This window comes from Plecotus auritus (assembly GCF_963455305.1).
Source record: "Plecotus auritus genome assembly, chromosome: 9".
NCBI classification, from domain to species: Eukaryota; Metazoa; Chordata; class Mammalia; order Chiroptera; family Vespertilionidae; genus Plecotus; species Plecotus auritus.
In genome coordinates, this window is record NC_137783.1 from 146,777,119 (window position 1) to 146,795,407 (window position 18,289).

The window sequence follows — 18,289 nt, forward strand, 5'->3', positions numbered from 1 at the left end:
CATAATACTGATAAGCAAAACCTGCCCTCTTAGAGTCTATCTTAAAATTCAACTTAGGGTTCCTTTTTCAACTACTGAGTATCCAGAGTGTATTAAAAATTCATTTATACCATCACATGTGAGCAAGACAAAGATCAGGTCATTTCCCAGATTACCCAGAGACTGTGAAGCAGGGAACCATCTGATAGAGATGTGACTATACCCGGTAAACGTCAAAACACTATCTAATCATGTGGTACTAAGAAATAATTACCCCAACAAGTGATGCCCAGACCCAATCTATCATTTCTTCATTACTTTTAATAGTTGACAAATAAAAAGAAATAGCAGAGATGAGAGACCAAAAAAAAACTCAACTAGACAACTGTAAATCATCATAATAAGAAAGATTAGGAAGAGACAACTCTGAAAATTTGGCTATCCATGAAAATATGTAAATCCTATTCTCAATTAAGGAGAAAATCTCCAAATTGGGATACAAAAGATACTTAAAAATGAAGTCTAAAATAACAAAAGTAGCAGGTGCACCTAGCTACACTTTAAATTTTGTCTTCAGTCAAATAAATCACTTCTACAGTACTGAAAGAACCTGTAGGAAGAAATACAAACACAAAAGATAAATATTTCTTTTCCTTTCAACTTTCTGTAACATTCAATGGCCTTTCTGCAGACTGTTTCAAGTCCCCACTTCTTATACTCCCTGTTCTTCACTTAGAAACATTAGTTTTTACTTTGTCCACATATTGGTAGGCAGCTGGCTCTGCCTCCTGTCCACTCTCCACCAATTCACTTAAAAATTAGTTGCTGCCCTAACTGGTTTGGCTCAGTGGATAGAGCGTCGGCCTGTTGACTGAAGGGCCCCAGGTTTGATTCCAGACAAGGGCATGTACCTTGGTTGCGGGCACATCCCCAGCAGGGAGTGTGCAGGAGGCAGCTGAATCAATATTTCTCTCTCATCAATGTTTTTAACTCTCTATCCCTGTCCCTCTCCTCTCCCTTCCTGTCTAAAAAAATCAATAAAATATATTTTTAAATTAGTTGCTAGTAAAATTCATTAGAAGTCAGGAAACAAATGTTTCCTCAATTTTTAAAAGAACCATAGAGAGAGCATATAATACAATCCGTAGGAGATCCATACCAGCTATCTTTAAATGCTGAAGTCTTATCATGTAGCAGAATTCTAAGTTGTTCCAGCAAACAAAGTATATATATTAAACAGTGGTGGTGTACCTCAAACATTAAGAACTTGTACAGCTCAGCAGGTCAACCCATGAACCAGAAGGTCATGGTTGGATTCCCGGGCAAGGCAAATGCCTGGGTTTCGGGCTCTAACCTCATCAGGGGTTGTGCAGGAGGCAGCCAATGGATGATTCTCATCATTAATGTTTCCCTTTCTTTCTTTCTTTCTCTCTCTCTCTCTCTCTCTCTCTTTCTCTCTCCCCCGCCCTCTCCCTTCCTCTCTTTGAACTTAAAAAAAAAAAAAAGAATGTGTCCAAAACTGAAAGACTTTCATTGAGAAATGAGCATTCCACAGGCCCTAGAAAACTGATAAAATGCAGAAGCTGAATCCAGACAGCAGGATTTCTGAACACTAAAAAGAGTAAAAGGATGCTAAGTTAGAAGCTACCTAAGGTCCAACAGTAAGGTAATTTTTCAAGCTGGTAAGTAACAAGGAGTTTAATCTGACAAGACTTTTTTGCCCTACTAAAAAGGAAAAAATGATATAAAATAATCCTGTAAAAACCCTTATTCCTTGTCCATGGCTGTAATTATGCAGTTAAGTGTGAATGAATGGAAGCAGCTGACCCTAGCAGAAAAACAATGTTAAAGAGTCTCAGCATCATCTACTCTGAATTATATTTAAAAAGTCTAAAGCATACCCTGGCTGGTTTGGCTCAGTAGTTTAGAGCATCGGGGCCATAGACTAAAAGGGTCACTATGTCTCTCTCACACTGCTCTCTCCCCACTTCCCCTCCACTCTCTCTTAAAAAAGAAAAAAAAATCAATGGGAAAAATATCCTCAGGTGAGAATACCTATCCTATATAATAAAGGCTAATATGCAAATCAACCGAACAGCAGAAAGACTGGTCGCTATGACGCGCACTGATCACCAGGAGCAGACGCTCAATGCAGGAGCTGCCCCCTGGTGGTCAGTGTGCTCCCACAGGGGGAGCGTCGCTCAGCCAGAAGCCAGGCTCACAGCTGGGAGCAGAGCAGCGGTGGCGAGAGCTTCTCCTGCCTCTGCAGCAGCACTAAGGACCGCTCGGGGGATGTCCAACTGCTAGCTTAGGCCCACTCCCCCCTTCCCTGAATGTTGAGCATGGGGCCTCTAGCATATACATAAAAGGCTAAGTGACTGACGGGCTGGCAACATATAACGCACACTAGCAACTTAAAAATAAATGTTGACTTGTGCATGCACAATACATATAAAGCTTTTGCTGGCGCCAACCACACATCTGTCATTGTCGTGATCTGTCATTGTCGATTGTGAATTTGGTTGTTTTTGTTGACATTCTGAAGCTGAAAGAAAGCATCATCAACAGAACATGTCTGAAGACCAACTATTGGCATCTCACTCTGGCCTCCCATTGAAATCCGAAGAGTTTCCCATGATGCCAGCATTTGCGATGACTATTAGTAGATCACAAGGACAAACTCTAGAAAGAGTAAGAATATTCTTACCTGAATCCGTTTTCGGACATGGTCAGTTATATGTTGCTTTCTCTCAAATTCAAAGAGTGTGTGACATTAAAGTTGTAAATATTTCATCACAAGGGAAATTAGTCAAGCACTCTGAAAGTGTTTACTCTTAATGTGGTATATAAGAAGATATTAGAATAAGTTTAATCAATTTATCAGTCATTGTTTTTATCAGTTTTTATATCATGTTTTTGTTTTTAATATCTTGTCTTTGTTGTTGTATATTATTTATTAATCAATTTATATATTATTTTCATATACTTTTTACTAATTTTCTTTCACCTCTGACACTTCTATTATAGAGAAAGGGTGAACAGCGATATTAAAATATTTCTTCTAATTAATTTCCTTTCTAAGTGACGAATCCGTGCACCGGGCCACTAGAATTGTGTGTGTGTGTGTGTGTGTGTGTGTGTGTAAAGTCTAAAGCTTGTGCATTTGAAAAACAAATAATCGTTTATAATCTCAAGGGTTATACAATCTTTAGGGTTATGTAATCTTTTCAATTAGTTGCTTTAATCCAACTACTCATTAGAATAAGTCTAACAACCAAATGATTTACTCTCAATGTAAAAATGTGTGAATTGCAATTTATTTAAAATTAATACCAAAAGGTTTTTTCCCAATGAATAAAGTATATTTCAGTTATTTCTGTTTGGATAACAGCATTATGGGGCAAGCAAAAATTTCTAATAATTTCTAATTGTTCGATACCAATAATTGGCAATTTCCTCCTTTCTAAGATTATTCACAAATCTTGCTTACACTACCTAGATTTAAAATATATATATATATATATATACATATATATATATATATATATAGATTTCAGAAAGGAAGGGAGAGAGATGTAAACATCGATGATGAGAGAGAATCATTGATCGGCTGGCTGCCTCCTGCATGACCCCACTGGGGGAATGAACTCATAATCCGTGCTTGTACCCTGACTAGGAATGGAACCATGACCTTCTGGTCAATGCTCAGCCACACAGGCCAGGCACACTACCTAAATTTTAAAATTAGTGTACTCTGCTTGCCTACTCATTAACTCTACTCACTTTAAAAAAAAAAAAAAAAAAAATCCCACGTTGCCCTAGCTGGTTTGGCTCAGTGGATAAGAGCATTGGCCTGCGAACTGAAGGGTCCCGGGTTCAATTCCGGTCAAGGGCATATGCCCAAGTTGGGGGCTTAAACCCCAGTAGGGGGCTTGCAGGAAGCAGCTGATCAATGATTCTCTCATCATTGATGTTTCTATCTCTTTCCTTCTCCCTTCCTCTCTGAAATCAATAAAATATATTAAAAAACACACACACACAAGTTCAACAATAAAGACTTAAGAGTGAAGATGGGGGGCATGGGGAAGGGGAGATAGAGAAACCACAATAAATAGCTCTATACAAAAAGCATTTCCCCCTCATGAATTAATACATTTTAACAGGGTTTTGCTGGTGAAGCTACAAATATTTCTACATGATGATTTCATCAAACTAGCAAATATTTAGCATATGCCATGTGGTACACTATGCTATAATAGTCTCTGCTTTTACCTATTTTGAAGAACATAATGCAACATAAAAATGTCAAATAAGTATACAGACAATAGGTAGCACAGGAAGTTAAAGGAAACAGACTAATGTAGCTGAGCATGGTCAAGAAGCACACCTGCCCCTTTCCTCGGGAAATATGAAATTCTGAATTCTGCCCAATAAAGTCTCTTTCATCTATGTTTCTTTTGAAATATATTTTTATTGATTTCAGAGAGGGAGAGGGAGAGATAGAAACATCAATGATGAGAGAGAATCACTGATAGCTGCCTCCTACTTGCCCCCTACTGGGGAACAAGCCTGCAACCCAAGAATATGCCCTGGTTCATAGGTCAAGGCTCAACCACTGAGCCCTGTGGGCCGGGCTCATCTATGTTATTACACTTATATTCTATCCACCAAAAACACTGGTATAGCCAGTGTTAAAAATAAAGAAATATGTAGAAGCCAAGCAATTCACAATTCCAACTTGAGCTAAACTCTTCAGCTACTCCTCGCATTCTTCTCTACAACATACATACTACTCATTTACTCCAAAAAAAGGAACCATTTACTAAAAATTATCCAGAAGCTTGGGATATAAGAATTAAGATAGGAAAGTTGACATACCTCCTACTTCTTTTTACTGGTAAGGCTTTTCCCAAATTTTCTGCTCTACAACATACCAAGCTTGAGTAGAGACGGGCAAATGTACATTTGGGGCTTACCTATGCATAAAGAGAAACTTCAGAGTTCAACTTAAAAGTTCATTTCATTACACAATGTCCCAACAATACAGGACGTTAACCTTTACTGCTAGTCTGAGGACCCCATTATCTAGACAGCCTACAAACACTAATTTAACAATGAGATGTTAATAAAGGTCTAAAAATGAAGAAATGAGAAGCTTTTTCTTTTACTTTCAGCTTTTAAAACCAAAGAATTATAAAATTGAAGGATTTGAAGTAAAAGGCTTTACTTTACTTGGTTCTACAAGATCAACTTAAACTTACAAGAAATTACACTTATAGTGCAGAGCATTACAAATTCTAATTACCCCCATAAAACATTACAAGACACCTTAAGCCCTGGCCGGTGTGGCTCAGTGGATAGAGCATCGGCCTGCGGACTGAAGAAGGGTCCCGGGTTCGATTCCAGTCAAGGGCACATGCCTGGGTGGCAGGTTCGATCCCCACTAGGGGGCGTGCAGGAGGCGGCTGATCCATGGTTCTCTCTCATCAATTATGTTTCTATCTCTCTCCCTTCCTCTCTGAAATCAATAAAAAGACATTTAAAAAAAAAAAAAAAACACCTTAAGATTCACCCATTCCAAGCCAGGTCATTTCACATGAGTATCTCAATTTCCTCTCCTGTAAATGAATTGGATTAAATTGTAAGATGGCTTTAACTTCTTAAAAAAGTCTTAAATTCTTTAACAGTATAGTAATAAAATAATGGCCATTTGTTTTAGTTTAACCTTTCTCAAGTATTAACTAATTTTTTAAAAGATGAAACATTAATCTTTATCGAATTCTAACTATAATTTAAGCTACATAAAATTATGACAAATTGCTTAATCTAAGTGACACAAAATGTATTTTTATACAAATATTTGCCACATAGGAATTATTCTACAGTAAAATAATGTGGCTAGGTTAAAACAATCCATTCTCATTGTAGTATTTAGGATTCTACCCTGATGCCAGAAAAAGGTACCCCTATTATCACATGAGGGAATTCACATCTTTTCAAATTCAAATTTGAATACTTCCCTATGGCACACAAACAGCACACACAGGCAGGCAGAGAGGAACAAATTAAGCATTATAAATGCTTTCTTTCTGTGACAAAATAAATGCAAAACCAAGTAATCTTGTCCTCTCCATTGCAGAGGAATAGTTTATGCAATCAATGAAGAACACATCAGAGACTTTAACTGTCAAGAAAAACTTCAGATGTTAGCCCAAAAAAAGATTTTACCTACAAAATGTTTAATGTTTTTATTTCAAATACTTAAAAAAAAACTCTATGCAACAGCTGCACTGAAAATTCTAAGTAGAGGTACACTGCAATGCTCTGGTAAGAAATGTTATCCTAACAACAAAAGCATCCTTTTTCTGATTATTATTTAACTGCAAAGATATACAGATCAAGGAGACTTCAGGGAGTGGTATGAAAATCAGCACACTTTAGCTAACACATCTGGTCACATATTGGTCACAAAGATGTCAGGCTGTTTTGCAAGAGAACACTGGTTAATCTTTCATCTACTAAAGTCACTAATGTATATTAATCCTATTATGTTTACAAAGTGTATAATAATTGTAAATATTATCTATTAAAACACCCTTTATTCTGCATCAAATCTGATTACATCTCACCATATAAATGAGGTCTCTTTTCAGTTAAAATTAAGACTTGATTTCAAAGTATCATCTTGCAACTTTAGCTGGTTTGACTCAGTGGATAGTCTCGGCCTGAGGACTGAAGAGTCCCAGGTTCCATTCCAGTCAAGGGCACATGCCCCGGTTGCAGGCTCGATTCCCAGTAGGGGGCGTGCAGGAGGCAGCCGATCAATGATTCTCTCTCATCATCGATGTTTCTATCTCCCTTCTCCCTTACTCTCTGAAATCAATAAAAATATATTTAAAAAATAAAAATTAAAGTTATATTAAAAAATCAATTTGCACAGTCTACGGCCCAATTTTATACCAATAAATTGATGAAAACTAGGAAATCACTCAAAATTCATTATTATTTATACTTTAATCAGATAAATGATTTGTAAATGGAGTTTTACACTAGATTAATTTATAGCTGCATTTCTTCTCTCTGCTAAACACTCATATTTTTATTATACGCCCAAATTTCAAAAACTACCAGGCCATTTAGTTGCATTACAATTAATAGGATGGTACTTCATCAATGTTAAGTCTGCGTTCTCACTAAACAGATACTTGCATTTCCTCTAATGACTGGGCTTACTAGAAAATTAACAAATAACTTTCTTTTTTTAAGTAAAGTGAAATAAAAATTGCAATTATGTCTTAATGTGATACTACATATCTGGTAGTCATTTCTGTCAGGATATTTGATTTTAGAACCCATGGAAAAAGTCCTTTTGTCCAGAAGACAAATACAGCTCAAGTATCAGTTGCTAAGTAGACTGAAGTAAAAAGAAATCTAGTTAAACATAGTATCTTACTTTATCCCCTAAGAGTTTCTAAACAAGTTCAAAACCAATTTGTAAAGTAAATCCTACTTTAGGTGTATCAGGAATGCTCACTCCCTATTACAAAAGTGAATCACTTTCAGTCCTTTCATACACCAAATCATCTAGATATAAAAAGTCTTGAGTTTCTCAAAAGTAAAACTTCAAGTTTTAATAGTAATTAAGTCACATCAATACTGCCAATTTAACAAATAGGTAGCTCAAAGTCTGAGTTATCAAAAAGCCTCACTTAACTGTAATTTGACCTTTCAGCAATCTAGCACCCAAAACACTTAAGACCGAAAAAAAAAGATATGAAATACATTTGTTACTTTGTATACTTTGTTAAATCCCCATTCAAGGGAATTTTTCAGTACTTACTAGCCTAGTCTATATCTCTAATATTTACATTACTTTTTCCTCTGTAATTAGGGAGGAGAGGCAGAGAGGTGGGCAATGTACAGCATAGAGTAATATCAACCTATGCAGGAGTGGCCTGTCATGGTTCAGGCACTCCTAAGGCTTATAAACTAGATTTCTATTTTTTTCCAATACACTTGAACACTAGTCTCTAACAGTCACTTCACAACTAAGCTAGCTGTTTATCTGCACCTTTATATTTTTATATTAATACCTTGGAAGAATTATTTTTGTCATTAAAATATAAACATCTATACTTAAAATATTACATCAATATTTATCTTTTGATTCCTAAAAGGAAACAAGATTTCCTAGAATTCTGAAAATGAAATATTCAAACATCAACCAGATTAATAAAATTATTTATTGCTTTAAAGGGTTTTTAAAAGATACCTAAGTCTCAATTTCAAATAGAATACCAAAAACTAAATCAGATGGCAGACTCAGACCAATACTGGCCTTGGCTATGGTTATTCTATTACATATTTGAATGTAGCTAGTTTACAATTAAAATACTTTTGTTATCTTGTTGCTATTCATAAATTATTTCAATCATTTATAATAAACCACACTTGTTTAACAAAACAAAGGGTCAGAAAAAAAGATAGAAATCCATAATTAGAGAGCATCTCTCAATTGAAAATAACGTCCAAGAAATCCAAATTCTCAATACAGATGAAACAGAAGTATCAAATCTAAAAATAGTTTTAAAAGTAAAATGAATTATTAAATGAGCCATTAAAATAAGACCTACATATCACCAGTTTTCTTCCAAGTTATTTCCCACAGCCCAAATTTTAGCCAGAGTTACTACCCTCGTCATCTTAAGTAACACTATTAGGTGGCTAGCAAAATAAACATTTTTAAATGACTTCCTCAAAATTCAACGTTATAATCAGTGTTTTACTAGAGACAGACAAGCAGAAGTTATCAAATAAAAGTTATTATTTTTCTTTTTAAGGTAAAAGACAAAAGTTTGCAAAATAGTCACTGGCGTAATTACCCCATTTTTTGTACTGTATTTGTTTCTCCCTTCTCACCTCCAATAGTACGAAGGTTGAATTACATTCCCTCTGCCTAAACCTTCCCTCTCTATACACACATACACACACGTGTGTCCCTCTAAAACAGTTGATACACTGTCCTGGGCTGAAAGCATAAAACAAAAGGCTGACTTGAAGATGAACCTCATGGTGTGATCTAGAATGACTAAACATTGAATCCAAAATATTGTAGGAGTGGCTCTGGTTTTTGTTGTTGTTTTTGGAGGGGGTCGACCGAGGCCAGCCGGGCGGCTGCCCGGTCTCTCCCTCCCCCTCTGCTTTCGCTTTGTGCTCACAATGCAGCTCCAGCAAAGCGCTTCCCTCTCCCCGCAGCCGCCGCCATGTTAGCCGCGCTCTCCATGTGCCCAGAGACCTAACGATCCCCTCGATACCCAGACCCACCCCCCAACGAATCCCAAGCGGTGCAGTCTCCCTCCCGCCCCTAATCAGGGTCCCCGAGGGTCAAAACGCCGCTCCAGACCACGTCCTTGGGACCCAGTTGAGCGGGAGGCTCAGGGGGCACCTACACAATTGAAACAAAGAAGGAAGCGTAGGGGAGCCCATCAGATGGGGGCGGGGGAGCAGATGGAAGACCCACTCACAAGGGGTTTGATGAAAAGCAATTCTAGTTTAAGATCCTAAATACACTCTCTCCCACGGGGGAAGAGGCACTCAACAGGCCTCAGGTACACAGTAACGGAGCGGACAACCCCCGACTAGAGGACGCAGGCCGCCCCGACTCCACGAGGCAGTCTGCTGAGTCCTGAGCCCCCAAACCGGGATCTCGCTTCTCCCCGCTGGCCCTACTCAAAGAATTCGGGCCTCCGTAACCGGGAAAAGGGCATCACATAGTTAAATCTGCCGACAGGGCAGGTCCCCACCCTGACACTTTCCACTCCCAAAGGCTCCAAGGCCCCAAGGCCTGGCCCGCAGCAGGGGGGCAGTAACCCAGAGTCCACGGGTCAGGTGACAAGCACCTCCCCTACCAGCCCGTTTTCTGGGCACGAAGCTCCCATTGACTGTGAACTGGGAGCGGGGGGGGGGGGGGGGGAGTGGAGGGGAAACGCCGGAGACGGAAAGAGGGAAGGATATAGCAGTCAGGGTCGGAGCATCAAATCCTCCCTCCCCCGCCAACTCTTAGCACCTTTTTCTTCTCCAGGTTCCGAAGTTTCTTGTCGATCACCCCGAGAATCTGTTTCATGGCCTCGGTCTGGACGGCGCCGGTGCCGGTTGCGGGGTGCTGAGAAGCCGGTGCGGCGGCCCCGGCCCCCGCTGCAGCCTCACTCCCGGAGGACCCCGATGGGGGTGGCGGTCCGGACGACTTGCTGCCGCTTCCGCTGTGGCTGGTGGCCGAGGGCATCTTTAGACCGTAAGGGGAGAGAAGAAAAAGCGGGAGGAAGGACAGAGCGGCGAGTCAGGCGGCGGACGGGGCGAGACGCGGGACAAAACGCGCAGCGGGCGGGAGCCTGCGCGAGCGGTGGGGGCGGGGCGGCGGCGCGCGCCGCGAGGGCAGAAGGGACGGCAGGCGCGCGCGCGACCCGCCAGCGGGGCGCCCGGCCCGGCCTCGCGCCGCCCCCGCCCCGCCCCGCGCGGGCCGCCGGCTCGGCCTTACCCGCCCCGGGGCACCCGGGCTCGCGCTGGGGGCGGGGCCAACGGCCGGTGCAACGGTCTCCCCGGAGGAGGGCTGCAGGCACTGTCGCCTTCCGAGGAAGGGAGGGGAGAGAGCTCGGGGCTAAGAGGCTGAGAAGGGTGGAGAAGGGCACTGGCAATGACCGGGGGGAAGGGATGGGGAGGAGACTTGAGGATCAAGCTCCTGGCGAAGGTCTAGCGGGTCCGGAGGTATAGAGCACTCGGGGCAACAGCCCTCTTCCCCTTCTGCGCCTCGGTCCGGGGTGGCGCTCACCGTGCGCGCGCGGAGGCCGCTGGAGATCCCGAGGGGGCAAGGGTTGCGGTGCGTTCCGGGCTGTGTCGTGCGCTCCGAGGACGCAGGCCGCTTCGCCCCGTCCCCGCTCCACCAAGTGCCGCTGCTAGTGAGGCGGAGAGCCGGGAGCGGGCGGGACTTAGCCAGCCAGCCCTCTGGGGCTGAGGGGGCGGGAGAGGCAGCGGGCGGGGTCCTTCGCGGCTGCTCCGGCTGCCCAGCGCGAACGCCTGTGGAGAAGCTCCCTCCCCTCCGCCCTCCCGGGCCGCCTACCAGCCTTGCCCAAGTGCCGGCTCAGGAAAGCGGCCGGTCCGGACGGCCCCGGGAGGCTACTGGAGCGGTGCCCTGAGTTTTGAACGAAATCGAAGCTGGGGTCCTTCAGGCGAAATCGCTGGACGTCCAAACGGGGACAATAGGTGTCAAGCAGCTGGATCTGCGGCCGGCTACTGTCGAGTGTAAATCCCTTATTTGGTGGGGGTGGGGTGGGGTGGCAAAGGTTTCTGCGACTAAGGGGTGCGTGGGGTGGGTGGTGCAATACCAGCTCCTAGAATTCCTTATGTATGCAGAACAAGCAAACTCCGACATCCATAAAGGTCTTGAGAAAACACAACTTTCCCTACTAAACAGTCACCCAGTAACCTAGGAATTTTCTAGAACACGTTGGAAATGAGCAACATGGGTGGCTTTTTAAAAGTCTTAAAACTCCAGACTCATTAAAAATAATTTTCAGCTGCCTTAAGATGACATTTATCCAGTAGGTCTGAGTATTACGATGTAGACCTTTTCCCTTGTTTTATGAACCAGAAACTTTTTAAGAGCATGTTTAATGAAATAATTTTTTTCCCTCCAAGAGAATTACTACAGTCTTGTAATTAACCCGGGAGCAGGGTGGGTGTGGTTGAGGACAGTGAACAGAAACTAAGCCTAGTGCTGGAAGGAAATGTATTAAAAGGAATATAAACAGTGGGAAATTAAGCAACATAATGTGTGACAACAGTAAATGAAAAAGAAAAAAAGATTTAAACAGGATTCTACCAAAATCATTGTTCTTTGGAGACTGAAATGAGTAATACCTGGCTGGCAACAGCATACGCTGAGGGAGCTAGAGAAACCATGGCAAGCCTGTAGCCTCAAGATATCTCAGTTATGCATATAAGCCTAACCAGTGGTCACGGACAACAGGGGGGTGGGGGCATGAGTGGGGCGGGGTTTGGGATGGGAATGGGGGGATGAGGACAAATATGTGATACCTTAATCAATAAATTTTTTTAAAAAAGACATTTCAGTTAGCTGCAAAGTCTGTTATCCATTCATTCAAATCTGTGTTTTCACACAACTATGTGTTAAGAAGGCTTCACTGCTAGGGATTGGGAACAAAACAAAAATATCTTCATGGAGCTTACATTCCATGTGGGGAGAAGATAAGTAAATACATGTGAGATAGTGAAGTGGTAGAAAAAATAAACAGGGTGGTTAGGAATAGCCTTACAGTAGAGTGACACATGAGCTAACACTGAAGGAAGTGAGGAAGGCCAAGCAGTTATCTTGAAGGAAGAATTTTCCGGGCAGAGGGAACACCAAGTGCCAGGTCTGATACCAGTGTGTGTGTGGTGGGTTGAAGGAGCAGCAAGGAGGCAACAGTGACTACAACAAGAGTAGGAGATGAGGTCAAAGACATAAAAGAAGGCCAGTCTTGGAAAGCCCGATAGGCCACTGTAAGGACTTCAGCTTTTGCAGAGTGAAATGGGGGGTCACTGCATGCATAGTTTTAAGAGAGGAGTAATATGATCAACCCGTGTTTTAAAGAAAACCTCTTGCTGCAATATAACGAATTTAGAGTGTATATTAGAGGTGAGAGGCAGGGTAGAGCCAGAGCTGGGAGCCCAATTTGGAGGCTGTTGAAACAATATAGCCCAGAGATAGTGGTGGTCCATGTCATTATGTAACAGAAAAGGTGCTGACAGGTTGTTGGATGCTTTATACACTGTGACTGTAGAAAGGATAGGGTTTGCTAACAAGTTGTATGTTAAGTGTGAGAGAAGTCAAAGTTGACCTAAGATTATTCAAGATTTAAGCACCTGAACTGTCTGCAAGCCTAGAGGCTAGGAAAGATCAGAATTGTTTAGCTCCTTGCAGCGTTTAGTGTACTCATGCTGACCACTATCACTATCACAATCTCAGGCCCCACCCCAGACTTACAGAATCTGCATTTTAACAAGATCCCCAGCTGATTTATATGCACACTAAAGTTCGGTGTGTGGTTGATTTTTGATTTTTGTTTTGGAGGGGGCGGGGAGAACCACTTCTTTATTCCTTAGAACTTGACCAGTATCTTTCAGATCAGACATGAAATACTCTAGGCAGATTTTCCCCCAGACCTACAACCTACAGAATTAAAATCTTGGGGGTGGAACCCAGCAATCTTTGTTAATAAGCCCGCCAGTTGCCTCTGATGCATGCTAATATATGAGAACCATGGACTTGGAGACCTCTATTGATTCAAGTTAAGAAAGACCTGCCTTTACGTGGCACATTACGATGCAGTAGCAGTTATAAAGCATAAAGTTTCATGGTCAGCTAGATTGGGCTTTTCAAAAAAAAGGGAAAGTAGATTGTTGAGAGGGAGCAGGATAGCTAACACACATAACCAAGAATCTCATTTGGGGGGTCCATCTCACAGCCCAGTATATCAAGATAGATTAAGTTGTACTGCAGTAACAATCTTGAAAACTCTGTGACTTAAAACAGGAATTTGCAAACTATAGTCCCTGGGCCAAGTGACCATCAGTTTGTGTAAATAATGTTTTTTGGGGACACAGCCTTATGAATTTATGTACATACTAGAGGTCCGGTGCACGAATTCGTGCACCAGTGGGGTCCCTTGGCCTGGCCTGCAGGATCGGGCCAAAACCAGCTCTCCAACATCCCCCAAGGGGTCCCAGATTGCTAGAAGGCACAGGCCAGGCCGAGGGACCCCACCAGTGCAGGATCGGGGCCAGGGAGGGATGCGGGAGGTTGGCCAACCGGGGAGGGGAGGGACCGCAGGAGGGCTCCAGGGTGTGTCCAGCCCATCTCGCTCGATTCCAATCAGCTGGACCCCAGCAGCAAGCTAACCTACCGGTCGGAGCATCTACTCCCTGGTGGTCAGTGCACATCATAGCAACTGGTCAACCAAACGACTGTCTGCCCCCTAGTAGTCAGTGCACATCATAGCGAGCGGTTGAGCGGCCTCAGCATATCATTAGCATATTACACTTTGATTGGTTGAACAGAGGACTGGACACTTAGCATATTAGGCTTTTATTATATAGGATTACCACTGTTTTCGTGCCACAGGAGAGCAGAGTTGAGTAATTGTGACAGAGACACTATGATGTGCAATACCTAAAATACTGTCTGTATATATTATATATTTTTTATTACTATTGATTTTGGAGAGGGAGAGAGAATCATTGATAGGCTGCTTACTGTACAGCCTCTACTAAGAATCTAGCCCACAATCTAGGCATGTGCCCTTGACCAGGAGTCGAACCGGTAACCTCCTGGTTCCTGGGTCAATGCTCAACCACTGAGCCACATCAGACTAGGCTACTGTCTCATTGTTTACAAAGGTTTACCAATGGCTTAAAACAAGTGCTACATATCCATCCTGGTTCAGCAGAGGATTCTGCTCATAGTGGTCACTTAGTACATTCAGAATGATGGAGATACCATATCGCAAGTGTTGCTGATTACTATGTCATAAGGAAAAAGAACTCAGGAATATCTGGAATGTCATATACTACTCCAGACAGATAGACTTGCCTCCTGTGTGCTCACACCTCAATGGCCAGGAAGAGTCACACGATACCATCAAACTGAGAGATGCTATCCTAATCAGATACCCAGTAGGAAGTCAACTGAACCAGAAATATTTGATGAATCTACATATCTGTCCTGCTTTCACTTCCTACAATATGGCATCCTGATCCCATTTCTTTGGTTTTTCTGACATTGTTGTAGTTGTTTGTTCAGATCAGCAAGTCCAGGAAGACCAATAAACTTAAGGTAAAGCAGTGTCCTGCCCAGCTCAATGCCATGGTCCCAGCAAACCAAATTTGTCTATTTCCTACAGGACAAAAATAGGACTAAAGCTATGTTTGTGTAAATTTCTAGTACTTACTTTTTTTTTTACCTTTATTGTTGATGTTAATCCTCACCTGAGGATATTTTCCATTGATTTTTTTTTTTTTAGAGAGAGAGTGGAAGGGTCTGGGGGAGAAAGAGAGAGAAACATAGATGTGAGAGAGGCAGATCAATTGGTTGCCTCTCGCACTCGTCCCTGACCAGGCCATGAATGGAAGATGCCCTTGACCTGAAACCAAACCCGAGAGCCTTTGGTGCATGGGCCAATGCTCTAACCATTTTAAACCACATCAGCCAGGGTGTTGGGGTGTTTTTTGTGTTTTTTTTACCTTTTTCTAATCTAAAGCCATGTAGTTCTTAGGGTCATTATATCACTGAAGAAATGGAAAAATTACAGTTTTCCCAGAAGCCCAGTGGAAGCACAGAATATGTCTATAAACAGAAAACACTTCTCCAAAACCCTTGGTATTAAAGTTATATCCATTATTAATATATTTAATACCACAAATCTCTCAAGCTGGCATTCACTTGTTTAATTCATTAGACAACAGCAATCTGAAGTCTCCACAGTCAAGTGAAGTGAGTAACTGAACAACTTATCCTGATCATTTTGGCAAAATAGTTGAGCTGCTTCAACTTGAATCACCCAATAAGCCAATACTGAGTTTATTGTAGCAAAAGAAGGGAACCTTTCTCTGAGTTACAGTAACTGCCTTAGTGCATCAGATTGATAGAAACCTAGCCTAGGTGTGAACTATGCTGTTTAAATAGCTAAGGCTCTTATTTTTCAGTTGTTTTACAACTCAGCAGTAGACATTTCGATCCTAATTTTTCCAGTACATTTTTTTTAAATGATAAATGTCTTAATTATTTATGTGTTCATAAGCCACCATTAGACTCTGATCTTTTCAAGGGAAGAAAGCAATTGTTTTCACCTCTGTATCATCAGAAGCAATAATATGCTTTGGTTGGCACAAATGTTTTGTCAATAAGTATTGCCTATAAAAGTAATAAATATTGCCTATATTAACATATTGGTGTGGTATTATTACTATTGGTCCATACTGCCTCTTTCCCCTGTTACATTGTGCTTATCAGCTGAGGTAGCATTCTTTTCCACTTGCATTTTCTTTTTTTAAATTTTTTTATTGATTGATTTGAGAGAGGAGACATCAATTTGTTGTTCCACTTATTTATGCATTCATTGTTTGATCCTTGTACTATGTTCCTTGACTGGGAATCAAACCCACAACCTTGGTATATCAAGACGATGCTCTAACCAATTGAGCAATCTGGCCAGGACTCCGTTTGCATTTTTTATGTCTAATTTTTCTTAATTTTAATATTATGCTTAGAAATACTTTTCATATTTTGTAGAAGTACAATACGTCCAAAACAGTTTTTTCATATTTCACAAAATACTGTTGTTTCTTATTGAACACTCTTGGAAGCTATGCACTATTTTCAACATAAAAGCAAAAATAGTTTGACCAGAGGCATTAAAATATTCCATATGCTTACTTATGTGAATTGTATGTTCTCCTAACTTGATGCTTCTATTTCAGTGGTTCTCAGTCTATGGCTATTTTGCCCACCCCCCTCCCCAAAGACATCTGGCAATGTCTGGAGGTATTTTTAAGTTATCACAACTTGGGGAGGGAGGTTGCTGTGACATCTAGCGGGTAGAAGTGAAGGATGCTTCTAAACATCTTGCAATGCACAGGGAAACACAGAATAGTCCAAATAAAAATGCCATAATGATAAGGTTGGGCAACTCTATTTTAGGAGACCAAAAATGTAGTCATTTGTTTCAGCACTTTACCAGTAAAATTATTGATATGACACTGGCAAAAAAAGTTTTTAGAAAGTTTTTAAGAGAAAGAACTCAACACAACTATAAACAGAAAAGCATCTTGCGTCTTGGCAACTGATGCATAATCATGGTCTTTTCCAGGCAATATGTAGTATATACATTTCCTTCTCCCAATAACACATACAACCCACTGTGAACAATAATCTTCTGAGAAAAAGAATTTCTTTCAAAGTGACAACTGCTCCACAAATTTTAGAAGAAATAAAACTATATGTATCTCAAAGTTACATACTAGGAGAATCCTATATAATAAAGAGCTAATATGCAAATAGTCATCACGCTTTCATGCCATCACGCCATAATGGCTCACACGCTCAACACTGGGGATAGAGGAATGGGGGCCAGCCAGGCTGCAGCCTGGGAGAGGGACAAGCCATCCGCTCTAGGGTCCCAGGTGCCAGCAGCTGCGCCTGCGCCTCTGGCCCAGGAGAGGGACAAGCCACCCACCCCACAGTCCTGGGCACCAGCACAAGGATTGGGCCTAAACCGGCAGTTGGACATCCCTGAAGGGGTCCCTGATTGGAGAGGGTGCAGGCTGAGCTGAGGGAATCCTTCCTCCATGCACGAATTTCGTGCACTGGGCCACTAGTGTAAGTATAAAAGCAATTAGCTTATTCAGGATTGTTTCTACACCTAGTCAAGATGTGTATTATTTCAAGAGTAACCTGCACACCTAACAGCAACTCTCCCTACATTACTGATTAATGCTTCAGGTGTTAACATCTTTTTTTTTTTAATTTAATAAATCTTTATTGTTCAGATTATTACAATTGTTCCTCTTTTTTCCCCCATAGCTCCCCTCCACCCGGTTCCCACCCCACCCTCTGCCCTTACCCGCCCCCCCACTGTCCTCATCCATAGGTGTACGATTTTTGTCCAGTCTCTTCCCACACCCCCCACACCCCTTTCCCCCCAAGAATTGTCAGTCCACTCCTTTCCTATGCCCCTGATTCTATTATATTCACCAGTTTATTCTGTTCATCAGATTTTTTTATTCACTTGATTTTTAGGTTCACTTGTTGATAGATATGTATTTGTTGTTCATAATTTTTATCTTTACCTTTTTCTTCTTCCTCTTCTTAAAGAATACCTTTCAGTATTTCATATAATACTGGTTTGGTGGTGATGAACTCCTTTAGCATTTTATTACCTGTGAATCTCTTTATCTGCCCTTCAATTCTGAATGATAGCTTTGCTGGGTAGAGTAATCTTGGTTGTAGGTTCTTGCTATTCATCACTTTGCATATTTCTTTTTTTTTAATATATTTTATTGATTTTTTGACTGAGAGGAAGGGAGAGGGATAGAGAGGTAGAAACATCGATGAGAGAGAAACATTGATCAGCTGCCTCCTGCACACCCCCTACTGGGGATGTGCCCGCAACCAAGGTACATGCCCTTGACTAGAATCGAACCTGGGACCCTTCAGTCCAAAGGCCAACGCTCTATCCACTGAGCCAAACCGGTTAGGGCT

The 18,289-nt window shown here is 41.6% G+C and overlaps 1 protein-coding gene across 2 annotated transcripts in view; it reads right to left on the reverse strand.

The window, feature by feature from the left end:
* Positions 1–10,973, reverse strand: part of CAPRIN1 (cell cycle associated protein 1) — a 41,211-nt gene extending 30,238 nt beyond the window's left edge. The window contains exons 1-2 of one of the 2 annotated variants that reach the window (XM_080688021.1): positions 10,805–10,973; positions 10,046–10,261 (exon numbers count right to left, since the gene is read on the reverse strand). In XM_080688021.1, the coding sequence (XP_080544147.1) occupies positions 10,046–10,261 (216 nt within the window). In that variant the 5' untranslated portion in view covers positions 10,805–10,973. The remainder of the gene's footprint in view (positions 1–10,045; positions 10,262–10,804) is intronic. The other variant, XM_080688022.1, reaches the window with a different exon arrangement.
* Between the last annotated feature and the right edge of the window lie 7,316 nt (positions 10,974–18,289).